Genomic DNA, 22,711 nt, shown 5'->3' with positions numbered 1-22,711 from the left:
TGTCCAGGGAAGCACTGGAGGTGGCACCCAGAGCTCTGCGTGGGTGACATCGGTCAGAGGTTGGGCTGGATGACCTTGGAGGGCTTTTCCAGTCTCAGTGGTTTCTCTATCTCAGGTTCTGTTCTGCAAACTGTTCTCTGCAGTGTGGCACAGCCCCCTGAGCTGCTCAGGGCTTGGGTCTAACTCAGCCTCCCACCCTCCATTGGGCTTGGTCTCTTTGAAATGAGCATGAGCTCAATCTAACTCACAAATCCTTCTGCAAGGAGGTAGGGTAGGTTTATCCCCCAGTTTAGAAACCAGAAAAGTCATGGTTAGGGCCTGCAAAGCCCTGAGACACAGCTACCCTGATGGCATAGGAGAGTGAGCCCCCAGTTCTGCATGGGATCCCCTCTCTGTGCCCGGAGCATCCCTGGGCAGCCACAGCCTCCAGTCTCAGCTCTGTTCTGACACAGCAGCCAGAACCACGGCCCCATCCCATCCTGGGAGACATTTACATATAAAATTGGAGTTTTTCCCCTTTATTTCACATTCCATAATGTCTGCAGTTTTTTCACACATCAAGATCCCAAATATTCCCCACTGGGAGCGCTGTCAGACCAGAGACACTCTTACCGTTTCCCAGCTATGCTGAGCCCCAGCCCTCTGCCCGTTTTCTTTTGGATATCCACAGAGAAAATCTCCAGGTTTTCCTCATCCTTGTAGTGTGCCTCGTTCCTGTACACCACCAGCTGCACCTTCTGGGGCGTCTGCCGGAGGGCAGTGATGGCCTCCTCGTGGCTGGCGCTGCGCAGATCGATCCCGTTCACCTGCAACCAGCAGCGTTTGCTTTCCCCATGACACGGATAAACGATCCTTTCATCACACCCTGCCCCCGGGTGACAGCCCACATTTGTCAATCTGACACCCCTTGGTGCTCTAATTGAGAGCTCCCATTCCCAGAGGGAGATCCTGGGTTTCCTGTGGAGTGTGAGCTCGGAGCTTTGTGCCTCTGCCTGCAGTAAGTCCCAACAATCAGAACATTTGGGATTGGAAGTTTTGGGTGTTCTTCCCTTATTTTTAACCTCAAGCCTTTGGAACCTCAAGCAATGCTTCTTTCTCCAGCTACACAAAGTGAGACCTTTGAGCTCCCTGTGCATCTCAGTACTCAGATCCCTTCTCCCCCAGCTCGGTAATATCATCAAGATCAAAACAGGGAATCAGAAGCACCAGCAAATAAATGGCCCCAGAGAATCCCAGCAAATAAATGGCCACAGAGAATCCCAGGCAGGACGTATTCAGTGGTGATTTTCCTTTTTTCCCAATAGATGGCACACCAGACCGCTGCTGGAGCAGCCAGCTACACTTCTCTTACCAAAACTTGAGGAGGTTTCAGCATTTTAGTAATGTCAGACAGAACAAGAAGTTCTGCTTAAATGTTCCATTAAAAAAACCCTATTGCAAGGAGAAACTTAATCTGATTTTGCCAAGCCTGATCCACAAGTGCCCTTTAAGGTGTTTGCCAATATTTTGTCAACTAAATCATCTTTTATTTCTTCATACCAAAACGTATCAATACTTAGACATTTCTGAAGTCTCTTTAGGAAGCAGCATGAAGTTCAACAGAATAACCACAAATGTAAATCTACTTCCATGAGTTTTAAGGCTATGAAAAAATTTCTCAGAATTTCTAGATATGCAAAACTACAATCATATCTAATTTTACATTAAGATAATTAAGGCCAATCTTTATTCCCTATATTCTTTTGTACCAACTTTGCACACATTTATTTATAAGTGCATTGATATTCTTTCCTCGACACAGGCATCAACGTGAGCTTTATCACCCTAATCTGAAACTAATTCAGCCATCTTTTTGATTAATACAGCTTTTAAAAGCTGTAATAATAACAATATTATGGCTCACAAACATTAGCACTTTCCTGTTTGGCCAGAGAAGAATTAATTAACCTGCTCCATTCTTACCCCCTAATTACTGTGCTCTGTTAATACCCCGTTATTTATAAAACCAAAACAACACTGGGCCTCCACGCTAACAAAAATATTTGCAGTGCAAGAGCTGTAAAGACAGCTCCCCAAGTACCCCTTGCTATTTTCCTAACCCTACACACCGAGGCCTTAATGGCCATGCTGGGAATTTGTCCTGAGCTGACAGCAGAGCTGCAAAGCAGCTGCTCTGAACCCCTGCCTGACGCAGGTTTCATTTGCAGACCAACATTTCTCTCTTAACCCTTTCCCTCCACATTTTCCCTGCTTGTCTGGGGGAAAAGCACCGCATTTAATCCCAGCAGCCATTCCCAAGCTGAATGGAGTGTGTCCTGGGGGAGCTGGGAGTGATGCAGGGATGCTCACAGGGATGCAGGGAGGGATGCTCACAGAAAACTCAAGCCCCAGCCCAGGGGGCTCAAAGACCTCAGCACAGAAGCCAAGACCCCTGTGCCTTTGATTTAGCCCTTAGAAAAAACAATTGCCAACCTTTTATAAAGAATTACAAGCTATGAAAGTTTAAGTAGAATGTCAGTGAATTTATCACAGGGTGAAAAAATAGATTTTTAAAGTTTTTAGAATGAAGGTTCAAAAAGCAAGATTGAAGAATCTAAGTGTGGCCAGCCTTTCTCCTTCTTCTTGGCCTCCATCTTCTGCTGTGATGGTGGCACTTTTAGATTGGTTTAGAATAGAAGCTCACTGCCCAACATAAATGACAAGTATTAAAAAGTAATTGTAAATATTGTACACGTAGTTTTTAGTATAAAAAGATAACACCACCCAAAAGCAAGCAGAGTGCCTCTAACTGTCTTGCTGAGCAGACCTCAGCAAGACAAGAGAAAGAATTTGATAAATAAAATACAATAAACAACCTTAAGACTGAAAAATGAAAAGCTCTGACTCTTTTTTCGAGTGCCAAGCAAAGAAAGGAGACTCTCCAATGTTTCTCAGAGTCTGTGGGGTGATGCTGACAGGGATACTGGCAGGGATGCTCCAGCCACCTTCTCCTGCTCACCCCACGTTATCCCAGCTCAATATTTGGATTTCAGGCAGAGCAGAGATACAGGAGTGGTGCTGGAAGAGCAGGGCTCCGAATGAAAGATTAAAGAGATGAATAATACCAAGCTATTGGACATGACAGCTGAACTATGTAATTCAAGAACTGCCTTGCTCAATTAAATTTAATGTATTCTCAATTTGTACCTTCAGTTTATATGAATATATAAGGAAATATGAATTTTTCAGGACGTTCTTGGTGACAGAAGGGAAGCCTTGAGAATGGATCCTCTTCAACCTACAAGGGAGCTCTGTTGAACTGAAAACAAGTCTCCACAACCAAACACAGACACAGAGAATGTCATTTACCTCCAGAATCTGATCACCAGCCCAGAGTCTGCCATCTCGGGCTGCTGCCCCTTCTTCATAAACTTCATGGATCACTATGGCATCCTGTGGGAAGAAGGCAGAGGCATGAACCCTGCTCCCCATCAGCCCCAAACTGGCCACCATGACCCACCCCACACTCCCCACCAGCTCCACAGGCGAAAACACAGCACTCCAAGCCAGGAGAAGCAAGACTGTAACACAGGTTTTTCAAATTTTCAGTGTTTTGGGATAAGAAAGCGACTCCTGTAATCACAAACTGGTATAAAGGTACAAAGGATTTTGTTCCCCACTTCAGGGCAGTCTTGTCTAGAGCTTCTTCCATCATTTTTATGCATTGGCACCAGCAGCACATGAACTCAGTGTGAACTGTAGTATTAATATAGTCTACTTTTAATGATATTATTTAAAACCAGATTCTTTGGAGCTATGAATATTTTTAGGGACTTGGCATAGACCTCGGCTTTAAGCAAGAGCTGAATGCCTTGTGGTAAATAGCACTGGTTAAATCTGTAAGAAATGAAATCCAGAAGAAAGGAACAATGGCAAATGTTAGTTTATTACTGAGGTTGGAAAATGTAGGCAGTGGCAGATGTAGCTTCAGGGAAGGTTTCAGTGATTTAATCTTACTGCCAGCAATAGATGTCCCCAAAGAAAAAGCATTACAAAGAACACACTGTTCTCTTGCTGGTGCTTTCCCTTTGCATTGTTCTGGTTTGTTTGTTTCTTTTTTTTTTTTTTCTTTTTGTTTAAAAAAATATATATAGGTGAGCATCCTGTTACAGAGCTTCAGCTTGCAGGATGGGATGCTCCTGTTTGTGTGCCAAACCTGCTCCCCTCTCAGCAGCACCAGCAAACCCTCAGACTCAGAGCTGGCTCTGGGCAAACACCTGGTGAGGTTTAATTCCACATGTAGGTCCTGGATAACCCAAGCTCAAATATCCCAACAGGAGCAAGCCAAAGAGGAGCTTTCCCACAGAGCTCCCAAGGAAAACTGGAGTATGGGAATCCCACTGTGGGATGGAGCAGGGGCAGGGAATTGCTGCCAGGGTGGGAAAAGTTTGGAGCTCTCCAAGTCTGGAGAACGCTCCTGGGTACATCTCTCATCACCAATTCTCCCCTTGCTCCATGATCCTTTCCCAGCACAGAGACAAAAACCAGAACAAAACTCCAAAGCCCTTCAGGTAACGCTCAGATCACGACACTGAGAGCACAATTCCCCTTTATTCCCACTACAGCTCATTTAATGATGGGGACTTGCTGGAGCACAGCACCACTGCCACAGGTTCCCTCTGATCCATGGACACCAGTCCCTGAAGAAAGCCTGGGGGATTGCAAACACAAATGGGTTACAGCTGATACAAGAGTTCCAGATGGGGGAGAAGGAGATTTTAATCTGCACAAATGAAGGGGAAACACTGTGAGCTGTGCAGCAAGTAATTAAGAAAATCAAAAGAGTGGTTTCATTAAAAAATAAAATAAAATACAGATATATACGCACACCCCTGGTAACTGCAGGGTTTTTTTTTTGCAGTAACTGAAGCAATAAATACTAACAGAATAGAGCAACACAGGCATGTCCATCCTCTCCCCGTTGTGGGGTTTTGGTTGGTTGGTTTGGGTTTCAGGTATTTTTCACCTTTGTTTTACAAATGATGGTGTTACTCCAAAGCAGTGCAAGAGACTTTATTCTGGGAGAAGTGGCCAATGAGAGAACACAAAATATTGACCAGCTTGTGAAGGCACATCATTCACACCAAGGCAGTGGATGGCCAGGAGGTTTGGCAGAAAACTGGCAGTGTGACCACTGAATACCACACTGGGCATGTACACAGGATGGTCAAATTAAACCTTTTCAGACTGGATTTAATCTCATGTTTCCTAACCTCTGAGCAAGAACCCTTCAATCACATTTTTTTAAGTTTGTTTTCCATCTGTGGTTGCTTTTAAAACATCCACCAACCTGGAGTTAGCAGCTTTTCCCAGCACTGCTTTATTAAATGTAAAACTGCACATACCGAAGGCTCAGACCCAGGAACCACCAAGTGTTATCAGCTTGGATAATCTGCATCATCTATTTGAAAAGGCAACACTTCAGTGCTACACTGTGGTTCCTGCATGTGTGAGAAGCCAGAGCCAGGAGTAAAAATACACATGGCATGAAAAGGTACATTCCTGCTCGCTCTGTGCCTACCCTGCAGAAGGAAACATCTCGTTGATCTGCCAAAACACTGTTTTTCTTAAGCAGGGTTTTTTTTAAAGTAGTGTAGCTGAACCAGGCTTATCAAATCGATTAAAAACAGAACACAGCAACGTGTCCATGATGCACAGTAAAGATTTCTGAATAGTCCATAGGCATAAATGTCAGTTTTAGTTTTCCTGAGCTTATGAAGCATGGCAAACATCTCTTTCCTCTGATACTCCTGGGATCAGCTCAAAGCACTTAACCCAGAAGTAATTTTTTTTCCACTGGATCTAGTGGGATCTGGATAAGACTCTGTTAGTTTTGATCATCCATGACAAATCACTAAAACCAAACTACTGATGCTAGTGAATGTTTTAAATCATTATCAATATTTTAAAGGAGTTTATGCAGTGATGAATGTCATACTCCAGCCATCTAACCAAGCTGCAATGACTCTATCAACAGGCATGGATTGAAGCTGGAACACCCCTCTCAGTCCCTCAGAAAAAAAACAGAATCTCTTATGACTGAAACAATACATTTGTTTAAAGGATGGCTTTTGGTTTCTGGACATCTGCAGCTCCTGTTCAAATTAAATGTGTGCTTGATATCAAAGCTCAAAATCAATCAGTCAAGAGGGATGGAGAGAAAGTGGCGTCAATGTTCATCTAGAGGCTGTGAATTCATGGTGGCTCTGGACAGATTTCCCCATCCGTCCCCACCTCCTTTCACCACCAGTTTCATACAGATTATGGCTCTCCATGGTGGAGCTTGGCAGAGTCACAAAAACCCTTCGTGCAGGAGGGGAAATAAAAACACTCCCGTATCAAGAACACACTTGTTTAAAAAAAGATACCCAGCTGCTGAAAGCACATACTTCATAAAGTTTACAAATCCATTCAACAAACTGGGGCTTTAATCTTTGTATATTTTGACAGAGCACAGTCTGGGAGCATTACACAAATGGGGAATTAATGCAGAGCTGAGCAGCTCTTGTCTGGGATGGAAGGATGCGGAATATGAGCTGGGCCATGCAAACTGTGCTTCTCCATGCTAAACAAAGTCCACCCTGGCAGGTGTAAACTGAGACTGCCCAACCATGAAAACACTGAAAAAACCACAGATGTGAAGGGAATTTCCCTGTTCTGCTGAAATGACCATCCTGGGCTCGAAAATGTTGGTGCTGAAGGGCCTGCAGCCCAAGGAAATGGACTGAATGCACTGACAGAGCACTGCATGGCCACAAACATCACCTGCAAGCCAGAGATATTGCAAATATTTCCCAAATATTGCAAAAGTACAGCTGGTTGGGATATGATGTGCCCCAAACCTGGCAAGAAGCAGGAGTGGTCACCAAAGAGAAGGGATTCAGTAGGGTTCAGGCTGGAGCTGTGGGACAGGCACAGCCCTCACCAGCAGAGCATTGCTGTGACTGAGGACTGCACAGCTGTGGGGCAAAGAGAAGGCACAGGAGGCATAAAATGAGGGTTTGGCTGTGGAAGTGAAGGCAGAGAAGCAGGAGAAGCTCATGGAGCCTTTTGGTCAACACCTCCAAGAGCGAAGCTGGTGCAGAGTGAACAACAAACAGCGAGGGCAAGGGGCCTGACAGAAATTAGCACCCACCTCTGGAAAATAAAGCTGGTACCACGTGCACAGCATGGTCTGCACTGCACTGCCCTTCATCTGAGGAGAGGAAGAACCCTGAGCTCCCAGGGACATGGATCTCAACTCCTCCCCCAGGCCGAGGATGTTTTTCTGCCTGATTTGTAACGATGCAGAGACCCGTGAGGGGAAGAATATCACACTCAGCCCTCAGCAAAGGGCACAGACAGACATGTTAACTCTGAGCATTAAATTCAGCCAGATTGACAGCTTAATCTTTGTATCTTAAATGTCAAGAACTGGTATGGCAGAGACCCCAGGCAAGGACCATGGAGCGCTGCCCTGGCTGAGCCTTTGGGAGGAAGGTGGTGAAGTCAGCATCCTGTTCAGGAAAATCACTGACCAAGTGATCCTTAAAAGCCTGCAGGAGCATAAACCATGGTGAGAAAGCCTCACAAGCTGCTGGCTTTAGGCTTGGGCTGCTCACATGTTTCCTGCAAGTTTGCAGCTCCTGAGCCAGTCTGTCGCAGACAACTTTTATAAAAAAATCCTTTCCTTAGGATTTTTCCTCCTGAGAAGCTGAGAGGCCTCAGGAACAAAATGTAAACAATGGTTATCTGTTGCTGTGGAATGCAACAGGTGCATCTGTGACTGGTCTCTGTGGTTGCTTCTAATTGATGGCCAAGCACAGTCAGCTGGCTCGGACTCTCTGTCCCAGACAGAAGCTTTTGTTATCATTCCTTTCTATTCTTAGCCAGCCTTCTGATGAAAACCTTTTCTTCTATTTTTTTAGTATAGTTTTAATGTAATATATATAATAAATATATATAATAAAATAATAAATCAGCCTTCTGAAACATGGAGTCAGATCGTCGTCTCCTCCCTCATCCAAGAACCCCTGTGAACACTGTCACACCAGCCTGTCCTGTGTTGCTTTCCTACTGTGCAGCTGCTCTTGAGCAGGACAAGAAGCAGCTTTCAACTGGAAAGCCACTGAAAATCAGCCCCCAGGATGTTACTGGGAATGCCCAGCATGGAGGGTGAGGGAGGAACAGGACACAGACATACAGGAGGCACAAATATTAAGTGCCAAGGGTATTTCGATGAAGTTGCACTATGTGATAAAGATGGATCAGGGTGCAAAAGGGGAGATTTTAAAAGAAGTGGAGCAGACAGATCTCCATATTCCCGGTGCTGGCTGGATTTGACAAGGAAGAAGGTCCAGATTGTGGTAAAGACATTTCCTGCAGAGCCCTGAACACACCAAGTCCTAGTGCTTGAACTGAGCTGAACTTTGGGCTTGTCTTTGTGGAGGTGTTTCAGTCCCCGAGCTCCAGCCAGGACCTGGGCAGCACCAAAGGCACCTGGAAAAGGGAGGTGAACCATTCCCCACTGAGGACTGCAACAACCAGCACAGAATGAACCCTACACCAACCATAACCACACACTTGGTGCAGGGAATGGAGATTTCTGCACTTCTCCTGAGGAAGACAGAATGTAAACTACAGATAAAACCACGCTCTGGAAAAGATGTTTTTCTGATTTAGTTGACAAGTTGTGTTTCCCCAAGCTAATACATTTCCAACTGATTTCCTACATAGCTACAAATGTTACACTAAATTAGCATTATTGAGGGTAATAACACTGCAAGGGGTTTTGCTGAGTGCAGGATCAGGGATTTATCTCTTTTCCAGGGCAAGCACAATACTGTTGGTTATTTCCTTTTCAACTTCTTCAATACTTTGTCCAGAGTAGTCAAATTGTAAAAATTTCATTTTTTTACAGCCTGGTTCCCAGATAAAAGCAGAAATTAACTGGTTGCACAGTGAGTTCCACTGGAGAATTAACCCCATGCAGCAGCCTCTCAGTAGTTAAAATAAACTCAGCTGCTGGTTACTTGCAGGCAGAGGAAATGACAACAGCAGTGTTATGATCTCTGATCTTCCATTTGCAGCTCCAAATGGAATCTCCATAAGATAACTTTCCAGCAAGGGAGGGTGAAGGTCAGGCCCAAGCAAAGCACCTGACATCTCCTCAGAGGGGTTTATCTCATGCAAACTCCTCCTCCTGGCACCGCAGGGTTTTGCCACTGCTGGCCAGCACAAACCATTAGCAGGCACCCCAAATCCTCAGGCAAGCAGTGCTGCAGTAAAACAGGCTGCAGAATGTAAAAACCTATTACTGTGTTAATGCAGAAATGCTCCACGTTGCACGAGACCCAGAGCCTGCCCTGCTCAAGGTCACAGCAAAGGGTCTGTTTCCCATTTGAGAACAAGCCCCTGCAAGAGGTGGTGTTCACTTGCCAACTTTCATAAAAAAGATTAATCCACAATATCAATATGAATATAATTTTTCATACTAAAATACAGATTTATTTTAAGGAAGTGGATAGTATTTGTATTACATTTTATAGGCCCCTATAGTTACATCTGGTCCTTATTTATTTAAATTTTATTCAGCTTGCATAATATTTTTGCTTACAGTTATATTCTCTAAGATCAGAAAAGCTAAAACCTGAAAATTCAATGGCACTATTCATTAACATTCCTTCTCTCTGCAGTCATAGACATTTGCAAGCTCTCCTTTGATTCTGAAATAATAAAACTAAGGTAATAAGATGTTTAGTGTAAAAATATATGACTTAAGTCAGAATGATAGAAAGAGCTATGTTCCTGTGAATCACATGCCAAAGCAAACCAAAGTTTTTCAAAAAGTATACATGCTCATTTTAGAGGGAATAATAAAGCACAGAATGACATATTAAAACCTTAACTCTCTCACTCTCATTATTTTATTAAGTTACCAAAAAGAAAAAAAAAAGGAGAGTTTGCAGTGTACAGAGCACAGCACAGGTTATAAAGAATGCATGAGGTCCAGGAAGCCAAGAGCCAGGGGTTTCACCAGCAGCAGCCAGGATCCTCCTGAAGCCCATCCTGACAGGTCCTGCTGCTTTTGGATATTGTCAGCCTCGATTTTATGCTTGATTTCCATTCCTGGAAGGCAGCAGCTCCTCCAAGCAAGGCCCTGCTACTCAAGCAAGCCCTACCATCAGCTAAACCCTTGCCAAAGAGCCATCAAAGACACGATTTGCAGAACTTAGTGCCCTGATTCCCTTTTGTGACAGCTCATGTACAGAGCAGCTTGGGTTTGTCATGCCCCTGTGAGCCAGCGTCCTCCTGGAACGATGATGGATCCACCAGCTCCACCTCAGCATCACCCAGGCAGGAGTCAGAGCCACCCCTCACAACCTCAGGCTAACTGCATTTACCACCCTGCCATTAAAAAATTCCCTTCTGGCTCAGGAGTGCGGGGTTTAGGAGAGGTTGCATTTCTGCCTCTCCCTCTGTGATATCCAAACCACGATTAAACACCCAGGGCTGCCATTCCCCTTTCCCATCCCACTCTTCCATGCACTGTGTGGGGGATTGAACAGCGGCAGCATCTTACAGCCCTCATATTGCCAGGGCCTCCCCAGAGGGCAATATCCCCCTTCTCATTTGTAGTTACAAGGTGAGCACATTTCAGCACAACGCTCTCAGTGCTCGCTGCACCGAGCAATCACTCAGAGCTGTCTGGCTATAGCTGATGAAGATATTTCTGCCTGGATTTAAACATAACTGAGGTGGGGAGGGTGGGAGGAAAGCTCAGCCGAGGGAGGAGCAGCTCAGTGACACGCAGCAGCCCCAGAGCCCTCGTGCTCAGGTAGGGCCCCACAAAGCTGAGCACAAAGCTGAGCTCTAGGCTTGGCTTTGGAGCAGGAGCAGCCTGCTTTTGGCAGCACGGAGCCCTCACAGGGTAATTAGCCCTCACAGGGTAATTATCCCTCTCAGCTCCAGGGGCAAACACCGGGGCTTGAACAGCTGCAGCTCCAAGTCACAGTTTTCCTGATTATTCCCTTGCCCTTCCTGAACAGATGGGGTTTATTCAAGGGATGACTCACCTGGACTGACAGAATGAATCTAAATATTCTTCTGTCAAACTGCAGCCCACCCTCAGGAAGCTCACAGAAAAGCCTCTGGGCTCACCCAGGTGATCAGGGAACCTTTTTGCTCCCCAGCTCTCACCAGCTCCTGTTAGCTGAGCACAGGAATATTCTGGTGTTTTTAATGTTCCAGCTTCGTGGATCACTTTATTTTACAGATGGAGTACCTTAAAGTTTCTTAATTGCCTTAAGAATGCTTTTTATTAAAGTCAGCTGAAAGCAAAAGTACAAAAAGAAAATTTACCACGTTCAAAGCAGACAAGCCAGTATAAAAAATCCTGCATAAGAGGTTTGATGTTGTTTACAACCAACACCACACAGCACAAAGTACATTTTTCTTCCTTTCTGTATGTAAGGCTGAGATAATGACCATCTCCACCTCCAGAGAGCCCTAAGTTACAGACCCTGCAATCTCCTTTTATACCTCTTCAGCAATTAGCTGGAGTGATTTCCAGCCCCAGCTGAGCCCCTGAGCCCTCCTCCCTGCCAGGTTCTCCAGCCCTGCCTGGAGGAACATCCCCAAACCAGCCTGGAAACTGCTGCATGCCCTCTGGCATGTCTGAGCGTCTCCATCGCCCGGGCAGAGTCAATAACCACCAGCAATCAACTCGACCATCACTGAATTATTCAGCTGGCAGCAGAGCAGGGCCCCCACCCTGCACAGGAAATGTTTGTGTCAGAGCAGTGCCTCTTCCATGGGCTGCCAGGAGTCAGATCCCTGAAAATTCACTTCTAGATGACAGAAAATCATTGCAAGTTGTTAAGTGGGCAGCACTCACCCACTCTGGGGTGATGATTTCAGAGAATGTGGGCTGGTTTGGGTTGGGAGGGACCTCAGAGCCCATCTCCTGCCATGGGACACCTTCCACAAGGCCAGGCTGATCTAACCCTGCCCAACACCCAGAGCCTCTCTGGACACAGCCCTCATCCCACCTGCATGAGCACAATTTAAAACAATCCCCTGATGCCCTGTTCTCTGAGGATTTAGGATGAAAATCTCCTGGGGAGCCTCAAACCTCATTCTGGGGATGTTTCTGAAAACATTTCTTTTTTTTTTTTCCTCCCCCTTGTTTTAAATTCCCACTCTGAGGTTACTTTTACAAGTTTGATTGGACTACAACCAAAAAAAAAAAAAAAAGAATAAAAATCACAAACTGAAAGGCCTGTGCTCCAGCCAGCTCCACTCTGCACTTTAATTGCTTTAAAGCAGAGGCCATGTGTTGTGTTCTCTCAGGGGTACGTGGGAAGGTGAAATGAAAGTGAGTGAAGAGAAAAAAAACACTTTATAAAACATCAGCACTTAGAGGGAAATGAAATAGAGCTGCTCCAGAGAAGATCAACAGCATGAAGACAACTCCCAAGGACAAACTTTCCTTGGCCACGGCTTTGCTGCAAGCACATCCCTCCAGCAGAGCCCTGGTTCATAATACATCACTGGGAGGGTTTGCAGCTTCAGGGGATGGACATCTCCTCACCAAAAAACCTTTCACAGGGGTTAAGACATCACTTTCCAACCTCCTGGACAAATTAACCTCCCTGCTCACAGGCTGTATTTTTCAAGTCTCTACTTGGTGATTCCTGATGAGATTCCTGAGGTTATGACTTAAAAGTTGCACTCCATATTTCATTTCCAAGCAGCCTGCCCCTGGCTGCCAGATTTATTATTCCAAAAGCTGGGCCTGCACATCTTGTGCTCCAGGAAGATATAAAATATTCTGAGAGAGCTTTCCCATCCCTTGTGAGCTGCTGTTGAGTACCCTCAGCTCTGCATTTTTAGATCAAGAACATTTTAGTGCAACACGGGTGAGGCCCTTACAGGCTTTGCCACGTCCATTTCAGACTTTACATGTTCTGAGCAGCATCCCTGGCTTTTCTCATGCTGTTAAATTCTTTTTTAGATCCCAGGAGCTGCGGTTCATGTCCTTCAGGGGTTTGTGGGCACTTCTGCTGAAGCCAATGACCAGGTCATGCTAATTCCTCTGTACTGCACCAAACAGTGAATCCTGGACACGGAATTTCTGCCACACGAGACCCCCAGGAGTGATGCACTCCTTTGATCTCGCCTTTTCTCAAACACAAAAGATGTCCCTGTGTGCAACTGAGCTGAACCCAAATGACAGAGAGCGAGACACATCCATCACATCACTCAGCCCCACGGAGCTGTTCTGTAACACTGAAACTCAGAGACACAGGAACCTTCCAACAGCCCTGAGCAGTATTTGCTTTTACTGCTCGTTATGTCACGTGAACTTGGTTTCAACTCTTTACAGAAGGTTTTCTGACTCCAGGGCAACTAAAAATATTAAAAAAAAAAAAAAAAGAGGGAAAAAAAAAAGAATAAAAAAAAGGAAGGCATCAAAGTAATTTGGAGAAGATCAGAAGACAGAAAAATGGGAGGGGGATGCAAGTGGAGGATCTTTAAGGTTTCCAACCCAAACTCTCCCAGGATTCTGGGATCCCACATCCCCTGGAGGAGAAGGGGCTGGTTTGGAGCAGGAAGAAGTGATGGAGAATCCCAGAGAGGGTCTGTGCACATGGCAAAGGACCAGGTTAGGCTGTGGTTTCCCAAATCACCTTGTTTCCTATGAAACACCATTCCTTGCCTTTCAATGAGCAGATCCAGAATTATGAGAAGAAACAGGGACTCATTTTGGGTAAGTTGAGGATCTGAAAAGTGGGGAGTTGGGCCTCCCTCCCTCCATGGTTTGTTACTGCACTCCAGTGCACAGACTTTTAAAATCAACTCCTAGGAGGACACTTTAATGAATAAACTAATGAAAGCATAATACTTAACCAAAACCATTTACTCAATTGAAAGACTAAAACCCTTTGCATTTTTCTCATCTGCTCTGTACAGCAGTTATTTACAATTTTCATTTATTTGTATTAAAACCTCATTAAAGACACACACCATATTGGACCTGACAGACTGCCATGTATTATTTCCAAATTCCAGTTAAATGAAAAAGCAGGGAGATGACTTAACACCGAGCAACTTATTTGAATTTACTCAACACTGAGGAGCTTGACAAAAAAAGGGGGACTGGGGACAAAGCTGTGCAAGGCTGGAAAGAGTGAACACTAACCCAGCTCCATCTGCATGGGAAACAAAGGAATTCATCCCAGCTCTACACAACTGGAGACTGGGACCAAAACCTGAACTTTTTCCAATTTCAGCTTTAATGCTGTAAAAGTTCCAGCCCACACTCTGCAATAGAAAAGTTTCTTTTTCCTTTTGACTTCCTTTTTTTAATTTTTTTTACATTATTTTCTTCTGACTTTCCTTTCAAATATTTTTTTTTATTTTTATTTTTTTCCCCCAGAAGAAGACTGCTACATTGCAACTGTCTGTACCTGCTGACACTTTGATGCTTAATGATGCACCACTGTGATATTTTGGGTAAAACCTGCATGTACCAGAGCAGTTCCACAGCCTGAAGAGTCTCAGTGTCAGGGAATTTAGGAGACCCCAGCACAGACACCTCTGCAACAGAGACTTCTTTACTGAAATACCTGAATTTGACATTTAAAAACCCAATCTTGCTTCTCTTACACTGCAGCAAAGTCTCTCAGATGGGAAGTGGAGAGGAGAGAGCCAGAGCAGAGGCAGGGAGGGGTTTATGGGCTTTAGCATCACCAATTTGCTGAGCTCATGCTCAAACTAATATATTTTAATTCATCTGAAGATATTTTTTTTTCCAGAAACCAGCATATCCAGGAGGCAGATTAAGCCAAAAGGCAGAGAAAGCAATAAAAGATTACCTTTGGTTTACCCCTGTTCTGCAAGGGCTTTTGCTGGCAGGCAGATAAATCACAGTTTGTTTAAAGAGCTACTGAGCATTCCTGCTCTCAGGACAGAGCTGTTATCCTTGCTGAGACAGCTCCACCTCTGCAACATTAATTTCAGCCATTCCAACTCCTGATTCACAAAAGAAAACACATTTGCAGCCTCTGACCACAGCAGCAAAGCTACTGAAACACCAACAATTTAAACAGGAGCATCGCCTGATGCGACACAAGGCAAAATCACCAAGTTTTTACTGGAGCTTACAGCTGGCTCGTCCTCCCTGTCCTCAACAATTTATCAGAGCAATTACCTATTGAGGGCATTGCTATTTTCCACGTTTTCTCTCTTTCTGTCAGCATCAAACATGATTTTATAACAGAAACTCACCAGGGGAGTGTCCTTGCCCCCGACGATGCTGAGCCCCAGCCCTGAGCGCCCCTTGGAGATCTCTATGGTCATCTCCTGCCCTGGCACTATGGCACAGGTGGCTGGATCCACAGGCAGAGCAGCTGGGAAGACACCTGGGAACATCACAAGGGCAAGGAATCAGTCACACAGCGCAGCAAGAAAATGAGAACCACCAAAGGAATGGTGCCACAACAGCTGATTTAGCTTTTTGTTTTGCTCTTCACCTTCATAAAACTGAACTAAAGGGCCACTCTGAGTCACTTCTGAAGTCTCTAAACCAGAGTGACTTCAGTTCTGGGAATAAATGCTGCCAGTAAAAGCCAGTGAGGACACCTAATTCAGTTTTCATCTCTGCAATTCTGATTATGATGGAAAGGGGTATTCCTTTCAGGAGAGGTAAAGCCATATTGCAGCACCATGGAACGAACAGCATGTCCCAAACTGTCTATTCCACTATTTCAATCAAAAACAAGATCATCTTTGTATGTAAAAGTCAAGAAAAACAAGTGAAGACACCTCCAAAAATTGTGATCTCCACCTCCTCTCAAAAATTGTGACAGGAGAGAAAAATATAAACACGTTATAAAATGACTGAGAACAGGTCATGGGATGTTCAAAGAAACAAAACTTCAGCAGAAGTTATGTGGAAGACAAAATGAAAACACCCATTTTGGGTCAGGGTAGTAAAACTACACCATATTATGGCAAAATGTCTGGTTCCTACCACGGCTGGTGGCTTCTGGCTCTGGAGGGAGGTGAGGAGGTGCTGGCTCCAGGGGTGACTCCTGGCAGCTCCCTGGGGCTGCCGTGGAAGGTTTGGGCTGCTTGACCTGGCTGAGGACCTAAAGGCAAAGCAGAAGCAGGAGAGATCAGTCATCAGTCCCCATGGTGTGGTGAGGGCACTGTCATCAGCTGTTGATCATTAAATCCTCCAAATCAACAGGAGGACAACAAGCAATTCTCACACATTTAAAGAGGAGCCAGTCATTTTTTTACATTTCCATCAATGAAATTATTTTAATGTATTCCCAGTTAATCCCTTCCCCCCAAGAATCACTCAGTCTTTAACCAAACCAAGCCCTCAGAACCCTCCCTTGCTGGTTAACACAAAGACACAGACATTTTCCTGGACACACATTTTCCTGAACGCACATTTTCCTGGACACACATACATTTTCTGGGAGCTGCTCCTCTGCCTCCTGCTCATCTGCCACCACCGGTGTCTCAGCTTTACTCTTCACATCCTAAAAAGTCAAAAAAGACAACAAGATGTATTGAAAATGTCTCATTAGCTTCAATAAAATACCCTCCAAAACTCAGAATGATGGTTCTAGGGAAGTGCAGTGATGTTTTGGAGGGACAGGACACAGGGAATGGCTTCCAGAGGGTGGGGTTGAATGGGATATTGGGAAGGCATTCCTGGCTGGGCTGGAATTCCCAGATTTGCTGTGGCTGCCCCATCCCTGGCAGTGTCCAAGGCCAGGTTGGACACCCTGGGACAATGGAAGTGTCCCTGCCATGGCAGGGGTGGCACTGGGTGGGATTTAAAGTCTCTCCCAACCCAAACCAGTCAGGGATTTTAGGATTTCTCCATGTAAATCCATTTGTACCACCAAGCAAAGCCGAAGCCCAAACCCTAAATGAGGCAAAGCTGCTGTGAGCCCAGGGAGTATCAGGAGTTATTAAAATATCAGCAGTTATTACAATCCCAGCCCTGAGCTCTGAGGGCATGCAGGGCACAGCAGGGATGATCACAGATGCTCTGGAATGGCTGGGACAGCAATTCCCAGGCTGTGTGCAGGGACCCCTCAGTGCCCACAGCAGTCATCTGCTTTCTCCTCCTCCTCATTTTTTGGCTCTCCTAAATAAAGCAACTGCTTCAAATGCACCCTCCAGCCCCACTACAAAGATCTCCAGCAATGGTACTTCAATCACTGGCTCCACTTGTAGCCTAATTTATTTCTCTACCTTTGCAATACATGAAAACATATTTTTATATCCTACTTTTACAACTGTTTCCAGACAGGTAAAGTGCCATCCCTTCTTAGCTACTCACTTTGATCCAAGTAATAGTTATTTTTCTTATCCCATATTAAAACCCCCTGATCCACAGCCTAGCTTGCAGAAAAACTAAGTGCCAACTTCCAAATATTACCTCAAACCTTTTTCAGATATTCAAAAGTTACTCTGCATCTCAGAAAGAATTTCTAATTAAGATGACAATTTCTACATTAAAAAAAGTAAACAGAATAGTTTCATCTTGGAAGTGCTGGCCTTGTTTGCTGGAGTTTTATTATGCTAAAAGATTCCAACCCCCACAGGATCTTTTCTTTCCCCCCTTGATTTTTTCTCCAAGCTTGCTGTAACTCTGCAACTGCAACTATTATCCAAAAGGATAACAGGAAAAAAAGATAAAGGGGTGATCTCATTGTATTATCAGAGGTGTCAGGGGAGGAATGGGAGACTGCTCTGTCATTTTCTGAGAGATTGTTTTAATGAGCAATGAAAAATTACTTCATACTTCCCTTTTTCATTGTGATATGTGACTAAAATCTGAGGCTTCATCTTGCACCACAAGCAAGCACCAGGCACCACCTTCACATCTCCCTGATCTTTTAACTGTGCTAGAGGAACCTGAGCAAAATGAGCACCAAATACACTCAGCATTTGTCAAAAGCCTGCAGCCCAACTGGTTTAATCAAATTCAACCCCTCAGCTCCATCCAAAAGCCCTTTCACACAGCCCCTCCTCTTTGCCAGGGTTTCAAGGATTTGTTTTCTGTTTGTTGTGATTCAGATTATTGTCCCAAGTTCAAACCTTTAAAGGCAAATGAATCCATTCTCACAAACCATTTTCACTTTGTCAGATTAAATCTTCCAAGAGCATCTCAAAGCCCTCTCCATCAATTCTTTTCCAAGCACACCTTATAGAAAATCAGATTTCTTCAACCCAGAATCTTCCAGGAGGCCACCTAAACCCCAGCTAACAAACACACAGACTGTGCCTCACACTTCCACTGGCTCCAGTTCAGAAACAAAGTTGTTTTCCTTCCCCCTTCTTATCATCCAAGCCCACAATGATGTCCATTATAGAACCTTATAGCTTTTGAAGTGATGAAGTGACAACAAAGAGTATGTTGTGAGAGACTGACAAATTTATCAGCAACAGATGAACAGAGAACGATGTGAATTTTTTAACTTTCCTTTTATTACAGCTGTCACTTGGTGAGACATCCTGCCCATGCTTTGAGCTGTACATACTTGTGGGAGATCTCTGCTGATAAGCACATACTTTTTATTTACTCAGCAAACTTGATCTTACTTGTTGACTTTCACATTCCTGATTTCTCCTGACATGTTCCTGAGAAATTCAGTAACAATGGTGAAGGAGCACTGAGGCTCTGGTAGCAGCACCATGATGTGAAAAACAAGGCACTGTTTTCTTTTGCTTCACTAGAAGAGTGCAAGACAAATCTCCCTTCCCAAAAACATCAATTTCTGTTGTGCTGCACTGCAGAGTCAAAGTCTTAAAGCCAGTTAAGAAAAACCCTTTGGGCCAGAACCATCAGCATGCTCCCAAAACTCAGACCCACTCAGAAATATTCCCCTTGCTGTTTTAAAATCCTGAATGAAAGAACGCTCTGAAATTATGAAACCGGCTTTTGCCATTATTTTTTAATCCATTTATTCCCCTAAACCAAGGGCTGGCCCAACTGAAGGCATTGTGGGATGAGCAGCTGGGTCTACAGGAATTACAACACTCTTCTAAGTGCAGGCCTTTGCCTTCTCTTACCTCTCTGCCATTGCTCTGTTTGGAACAACTCTTTTTTCTTTCTTTTTACCTGGCTCCACAGTTCCCTTCTTTCTTGCTGCCAACATATTCTGGGTTTCCTGTGGTTCCAGAGGCATCTTCCCTCCACACCTACCTTGGACTGCTGCCATTTCTTTCTCCCTTTAAATTCACCCCTCCTCTAACACCACTCAAAGAGCTGCGCAGCACCATGGCCTACACCAAAAGTTCACTTTTGTGTAACATATTTTGTGTGTTTTTATCTGGTTCAGTCTTTGAGCAATTTCTCCTATTACCTTGCAGTCCCTCTAAAATTTCCTGCCAAGTTGAGCAAGAGCTGCAATAAAACCAGGTGAGTGATACCTGCAAATACATCCAGGGAAAAATCTGATTTCTTTCTATTCCAACCCATCAGGGGAATCTGCACTGGGCTCCCAAACAGCAATAACTCAACCTTTTAGTGATCCATTAGGGACATAAATCAATCCATGGCTGATTAATTCTGATGCTTGAATAGCACATAACACTTCCTAACTCTTGGAATTTGCAGACTCATTAATTAAACGCTTACTAGCTGCAGAGCATTATGTATACTCAATTTATATCTGCAAATCCCAAGACACTCCTTGCAAGAGACATGATGGAGCAGGAAGAAGACATCTAAGAGGAAAAATACCCAGAAATGTCAGGTTTCCTTAGCTGGGGACACACAGCAAGTTCTGCACTCCTTGAGACGGGAGCAGGCAGCAAAAAACTCTCTCAGCAAATTCTGAGGCACCCCCAGCTTAGTCATGTTTAATGTTTTCCATTTTAAATTTCTAACACAGTGTCCAAAAAGAAGAAATCAGAGCTGCACCCTGAAGGACTTTCAGATTCCTGATAATGCATGATCCTGACCTATCAAACAACAAAAATCTCCATCTGTGCCAATGAGAAGTTCAGTATTTATTACAGTGCACACTGACAGAACCACATTAAAGCACAAGTTATGGCCTTAATGCACAAATCACTGAGAGCAACTCCATAGCTGTGCTATTCAGGAGGCAAGACTAGATTATGATAATAGACATCTTGGCCTTAGAATTTATGAAGCTATAAATATAAATGAGAATATGATTTACAGACCAGGCTTTTTTTAAAGTTTGTCACACATGGATGGCAGGAGTGGAAACACAATCCCCTCACTCAACAAGAAGCCAAGAGAGGGCCCAATTGCTATGTGGAAACTCTTATCTTGGTATTTTAACAAGTTTTACTGAGTGCTCAGCTCATGAAAACAGGCTGGGTACATAAAGCTGAGTTTGATTCTGATTTTACATGTACTGGAGATTATTTGACAAAAGTGCTGCAACACTCCAATAAAAAGGCAGAGAGAACCAATCAAGCCCAGTGATCCCCCACATTCTGAACTCTAATCAACATTAAATATTGCCTCAAGTCACTCACAGCTTTGCTGGATTCCTCATCAGCCAAGCTTTTCATGACAACTTCCAAACTTGGGTCTTCCTCACCACCTGCAGGTTCGGTGCCACTGTGGTCCTGGAGAAAGGATTGACAACAGCTTTTAAACAGAGCTCTGGGCCCCAAAACAGCTAAACAGAAAAATCAGACAGTTTTACCCTTTTCTGTTTTATGTTTTAGATAAGGGGCAGCATGGCAAGGTGGAAAGATCCACAATTAAAGCCTCCCAGTGGGCGAATGAGGGATGTAAGTCTGGGAAGGCAGACCTTGGTCCCACCACCACAAGATATTCCCAAAACTGCCCTTAGGGGCAGCTCTGAAGGCCAGAGTAATCCCTGCCAGCTGTGAAAGCTGTGGGCTTGGTATGGAGGGCTTTTCTCTACACCTCTGCCCCATGCTCAGCACGTTAAAGGAGTCCCAGTTTCCATCACGCAGCCTGAGCAGCTTGGGAAAACCATGGAATGATTAAAGCCCATCCAGTGCCACCCCTGGATCCTTCTCCAGGTGAGCACCCCTAGCTCTCCCAGCCTGGCTCCAGCCCTGTGGCCTCCCCTGGACTCTTCAGGCCCAGAAACAAAACTATTTCTGAATTTTCATTAGGAATTTTTCATTTGAGTAAACGTGAACTCAAATGTCTCGGCCACCACTGGAGAGGACAAAGCACCTCTGTTCACTGCTGCAAAAAAATCCCTCATTCTGTGGCTTTCTGGTGGTTGAAACTTCTAAAAACATACTTTACAGCAATTAATATTTAACAGACTCTGTTTCTGGTGGCTTGCCCACAGTATCACAGCACAACACAAGACCCTGATTTAAGGTGTATTTACTGTTTATCACTTCTCATATAACAAAGAGATAAGCTGCAGATAAAGAGATAAGATAAAGAGATGAGCTGAAGAAAACTAACACAGAAATCCATGGTAACTATGGCACCCTGATATTCCATTCCACAGCCAGGATGTTTAATGTGATCTGACAAGTTACATGTAGGGTGCATGTAAGACACAATGTTAAATATTTATGTGGTATTTCAAAGATATTTGAAGATATCATTTCAAGATATAAGGCTATTTTTTCTTTATTTAAAGAGAGGAAGAGCTGCCAAAGAAAGCAATGTAAACTTCTGTATAACATCACCATATTTGGTTGTGTTGATTTTATATAATAAAAAGATACCAGCTAGAAATAAAAACCCGTATTTACTTATAAAACAAACATAATGTAAATAGTCAGAACTTGCCATTAATGCATGAAACTCAACCCACAAGCATCTACCTCTAAAGGCAAACAGAGACACACTTGGGTAGAGTCTAATTACAGCCAGTTGACCAGAATGTGCCTAAACAAAGCTTTGTGCTTCCTCCTGAAGGCACAAGTATTTGTTCCCACAAAGCTGGGAACAAATGCAGGTATTAAAGATAAGATGAACTCTGTGAATTGTTGAGCAATTTATAAAGTACCAGCTGCACCTGGGATGTGCTGCTGGTGTGGGGGAGAGAAGGAAAAGCCAAGGCCCTGTCCAAAAATGGCTGAGATCCAAACAAAACACGAGCAGTTCTTGCTCTGTGCAGCACCAGGCCTGCAAGGAGCAGCCAGCAGAGGTAAGAGAATGTGGAAAACAGCAGCAAGAGGGCAAACAGGAGATGGATGCATCCAGCCTTACCTCCCGTGGCCCCTGCTGAGGGATCCCAGCCACGCTCCTGGAAATACCAGGAGTTCAATGCACATGGATTTATTGAGGCAGGACCAAACCCCAATTGAATTACAAAACATCTTTTGCTTTATTAGCTCAGATAGAAATAGAATTAAAAAGCAGCAGCGAGGCTAACCGCGTAGTTTATCTAGAAAATTTAGTTACACCGCATTGAGATGTCAAAATGATAACGAGTGTGGTGACTGCAGGGATTCCTGGTGCACAGGGGAGCAATCAGTCTGCACTGGGGCTGAGGGAGCAGCAAAAATCACAGAAAACACTGGCAACATCACCACACTGAGACTGCTTTTGCATTTAGGATTACTCCAGGCAGAACTGCCTCAGCACAACCAGCTGAAAGAGGAGCAGGACAAGGTTTAAATTTGGCAAGGTTTTAGTTTGGAGCCTCCTCTTCCTCCTGTACAGCAGTGCCCTGTT

General features: G+C 44.3%; 1 protein-coding gene across 3 annotated transcripts in view; it reads right to left on the bottom strand.

Annotated features, from left to right (window-relative positions):
* Positions 1-22,711, bottom strand: part of PATJ (PATJ crumbs cell polarity complex component) — a 143,796-nt gene that overhangs the window by 19,027 nt on the left and 102,058 nt on the right. For all 3 annotated transcript variants that reach the window (XM_063166236.1, XM_063166238.1, XM_063166237.1), the window contains exons 30-35: positions 20,566-20,658; positions 16,503-16,574; positions 16,055-16,172; positions 15,310-15,443; positions 3,349-3,432; positions 613-806 (exon numbers count right to left, since the gene is read on the bottom strand). In XM_063166236.1, coding sequence (XP_063022306.1) covers positions 613-806; positions 3,349-3,432; positions 15,310-15,443; positions 16,055-16,172; positions 16,503-16,574; positions 20,566-20,658 — 695 coding nt within the window. The remainder of the gene's footprint in view (positions 1-612; positions 807-3,348; positions 3,433-15,309; positions 15,444-16,054; positions 16,173-16,502; positions 16,575-20,565; positions 20,659-22,711) is intronic.

This window comes from Melospiza melodia, chromosome 11 (genome assembly GCF_035770615.1).
Source record: "Melospiza melodia melodia isolate bMelMel2 chromosome 11, bMelMel2.pri, whole genome shotgun sequence".
NCBI classification, from domain to species: domain Eukaryota; kingdom Metazoa; phylum Chordata; class Aves; order Passeriformes; family Passerellidae; genus Melospiza; species Melospiza melodia.
Note: the sequence above shows the minus strand (reverse complement) of the source record. Positions and strands in the feature narration are given on the sequence as shown.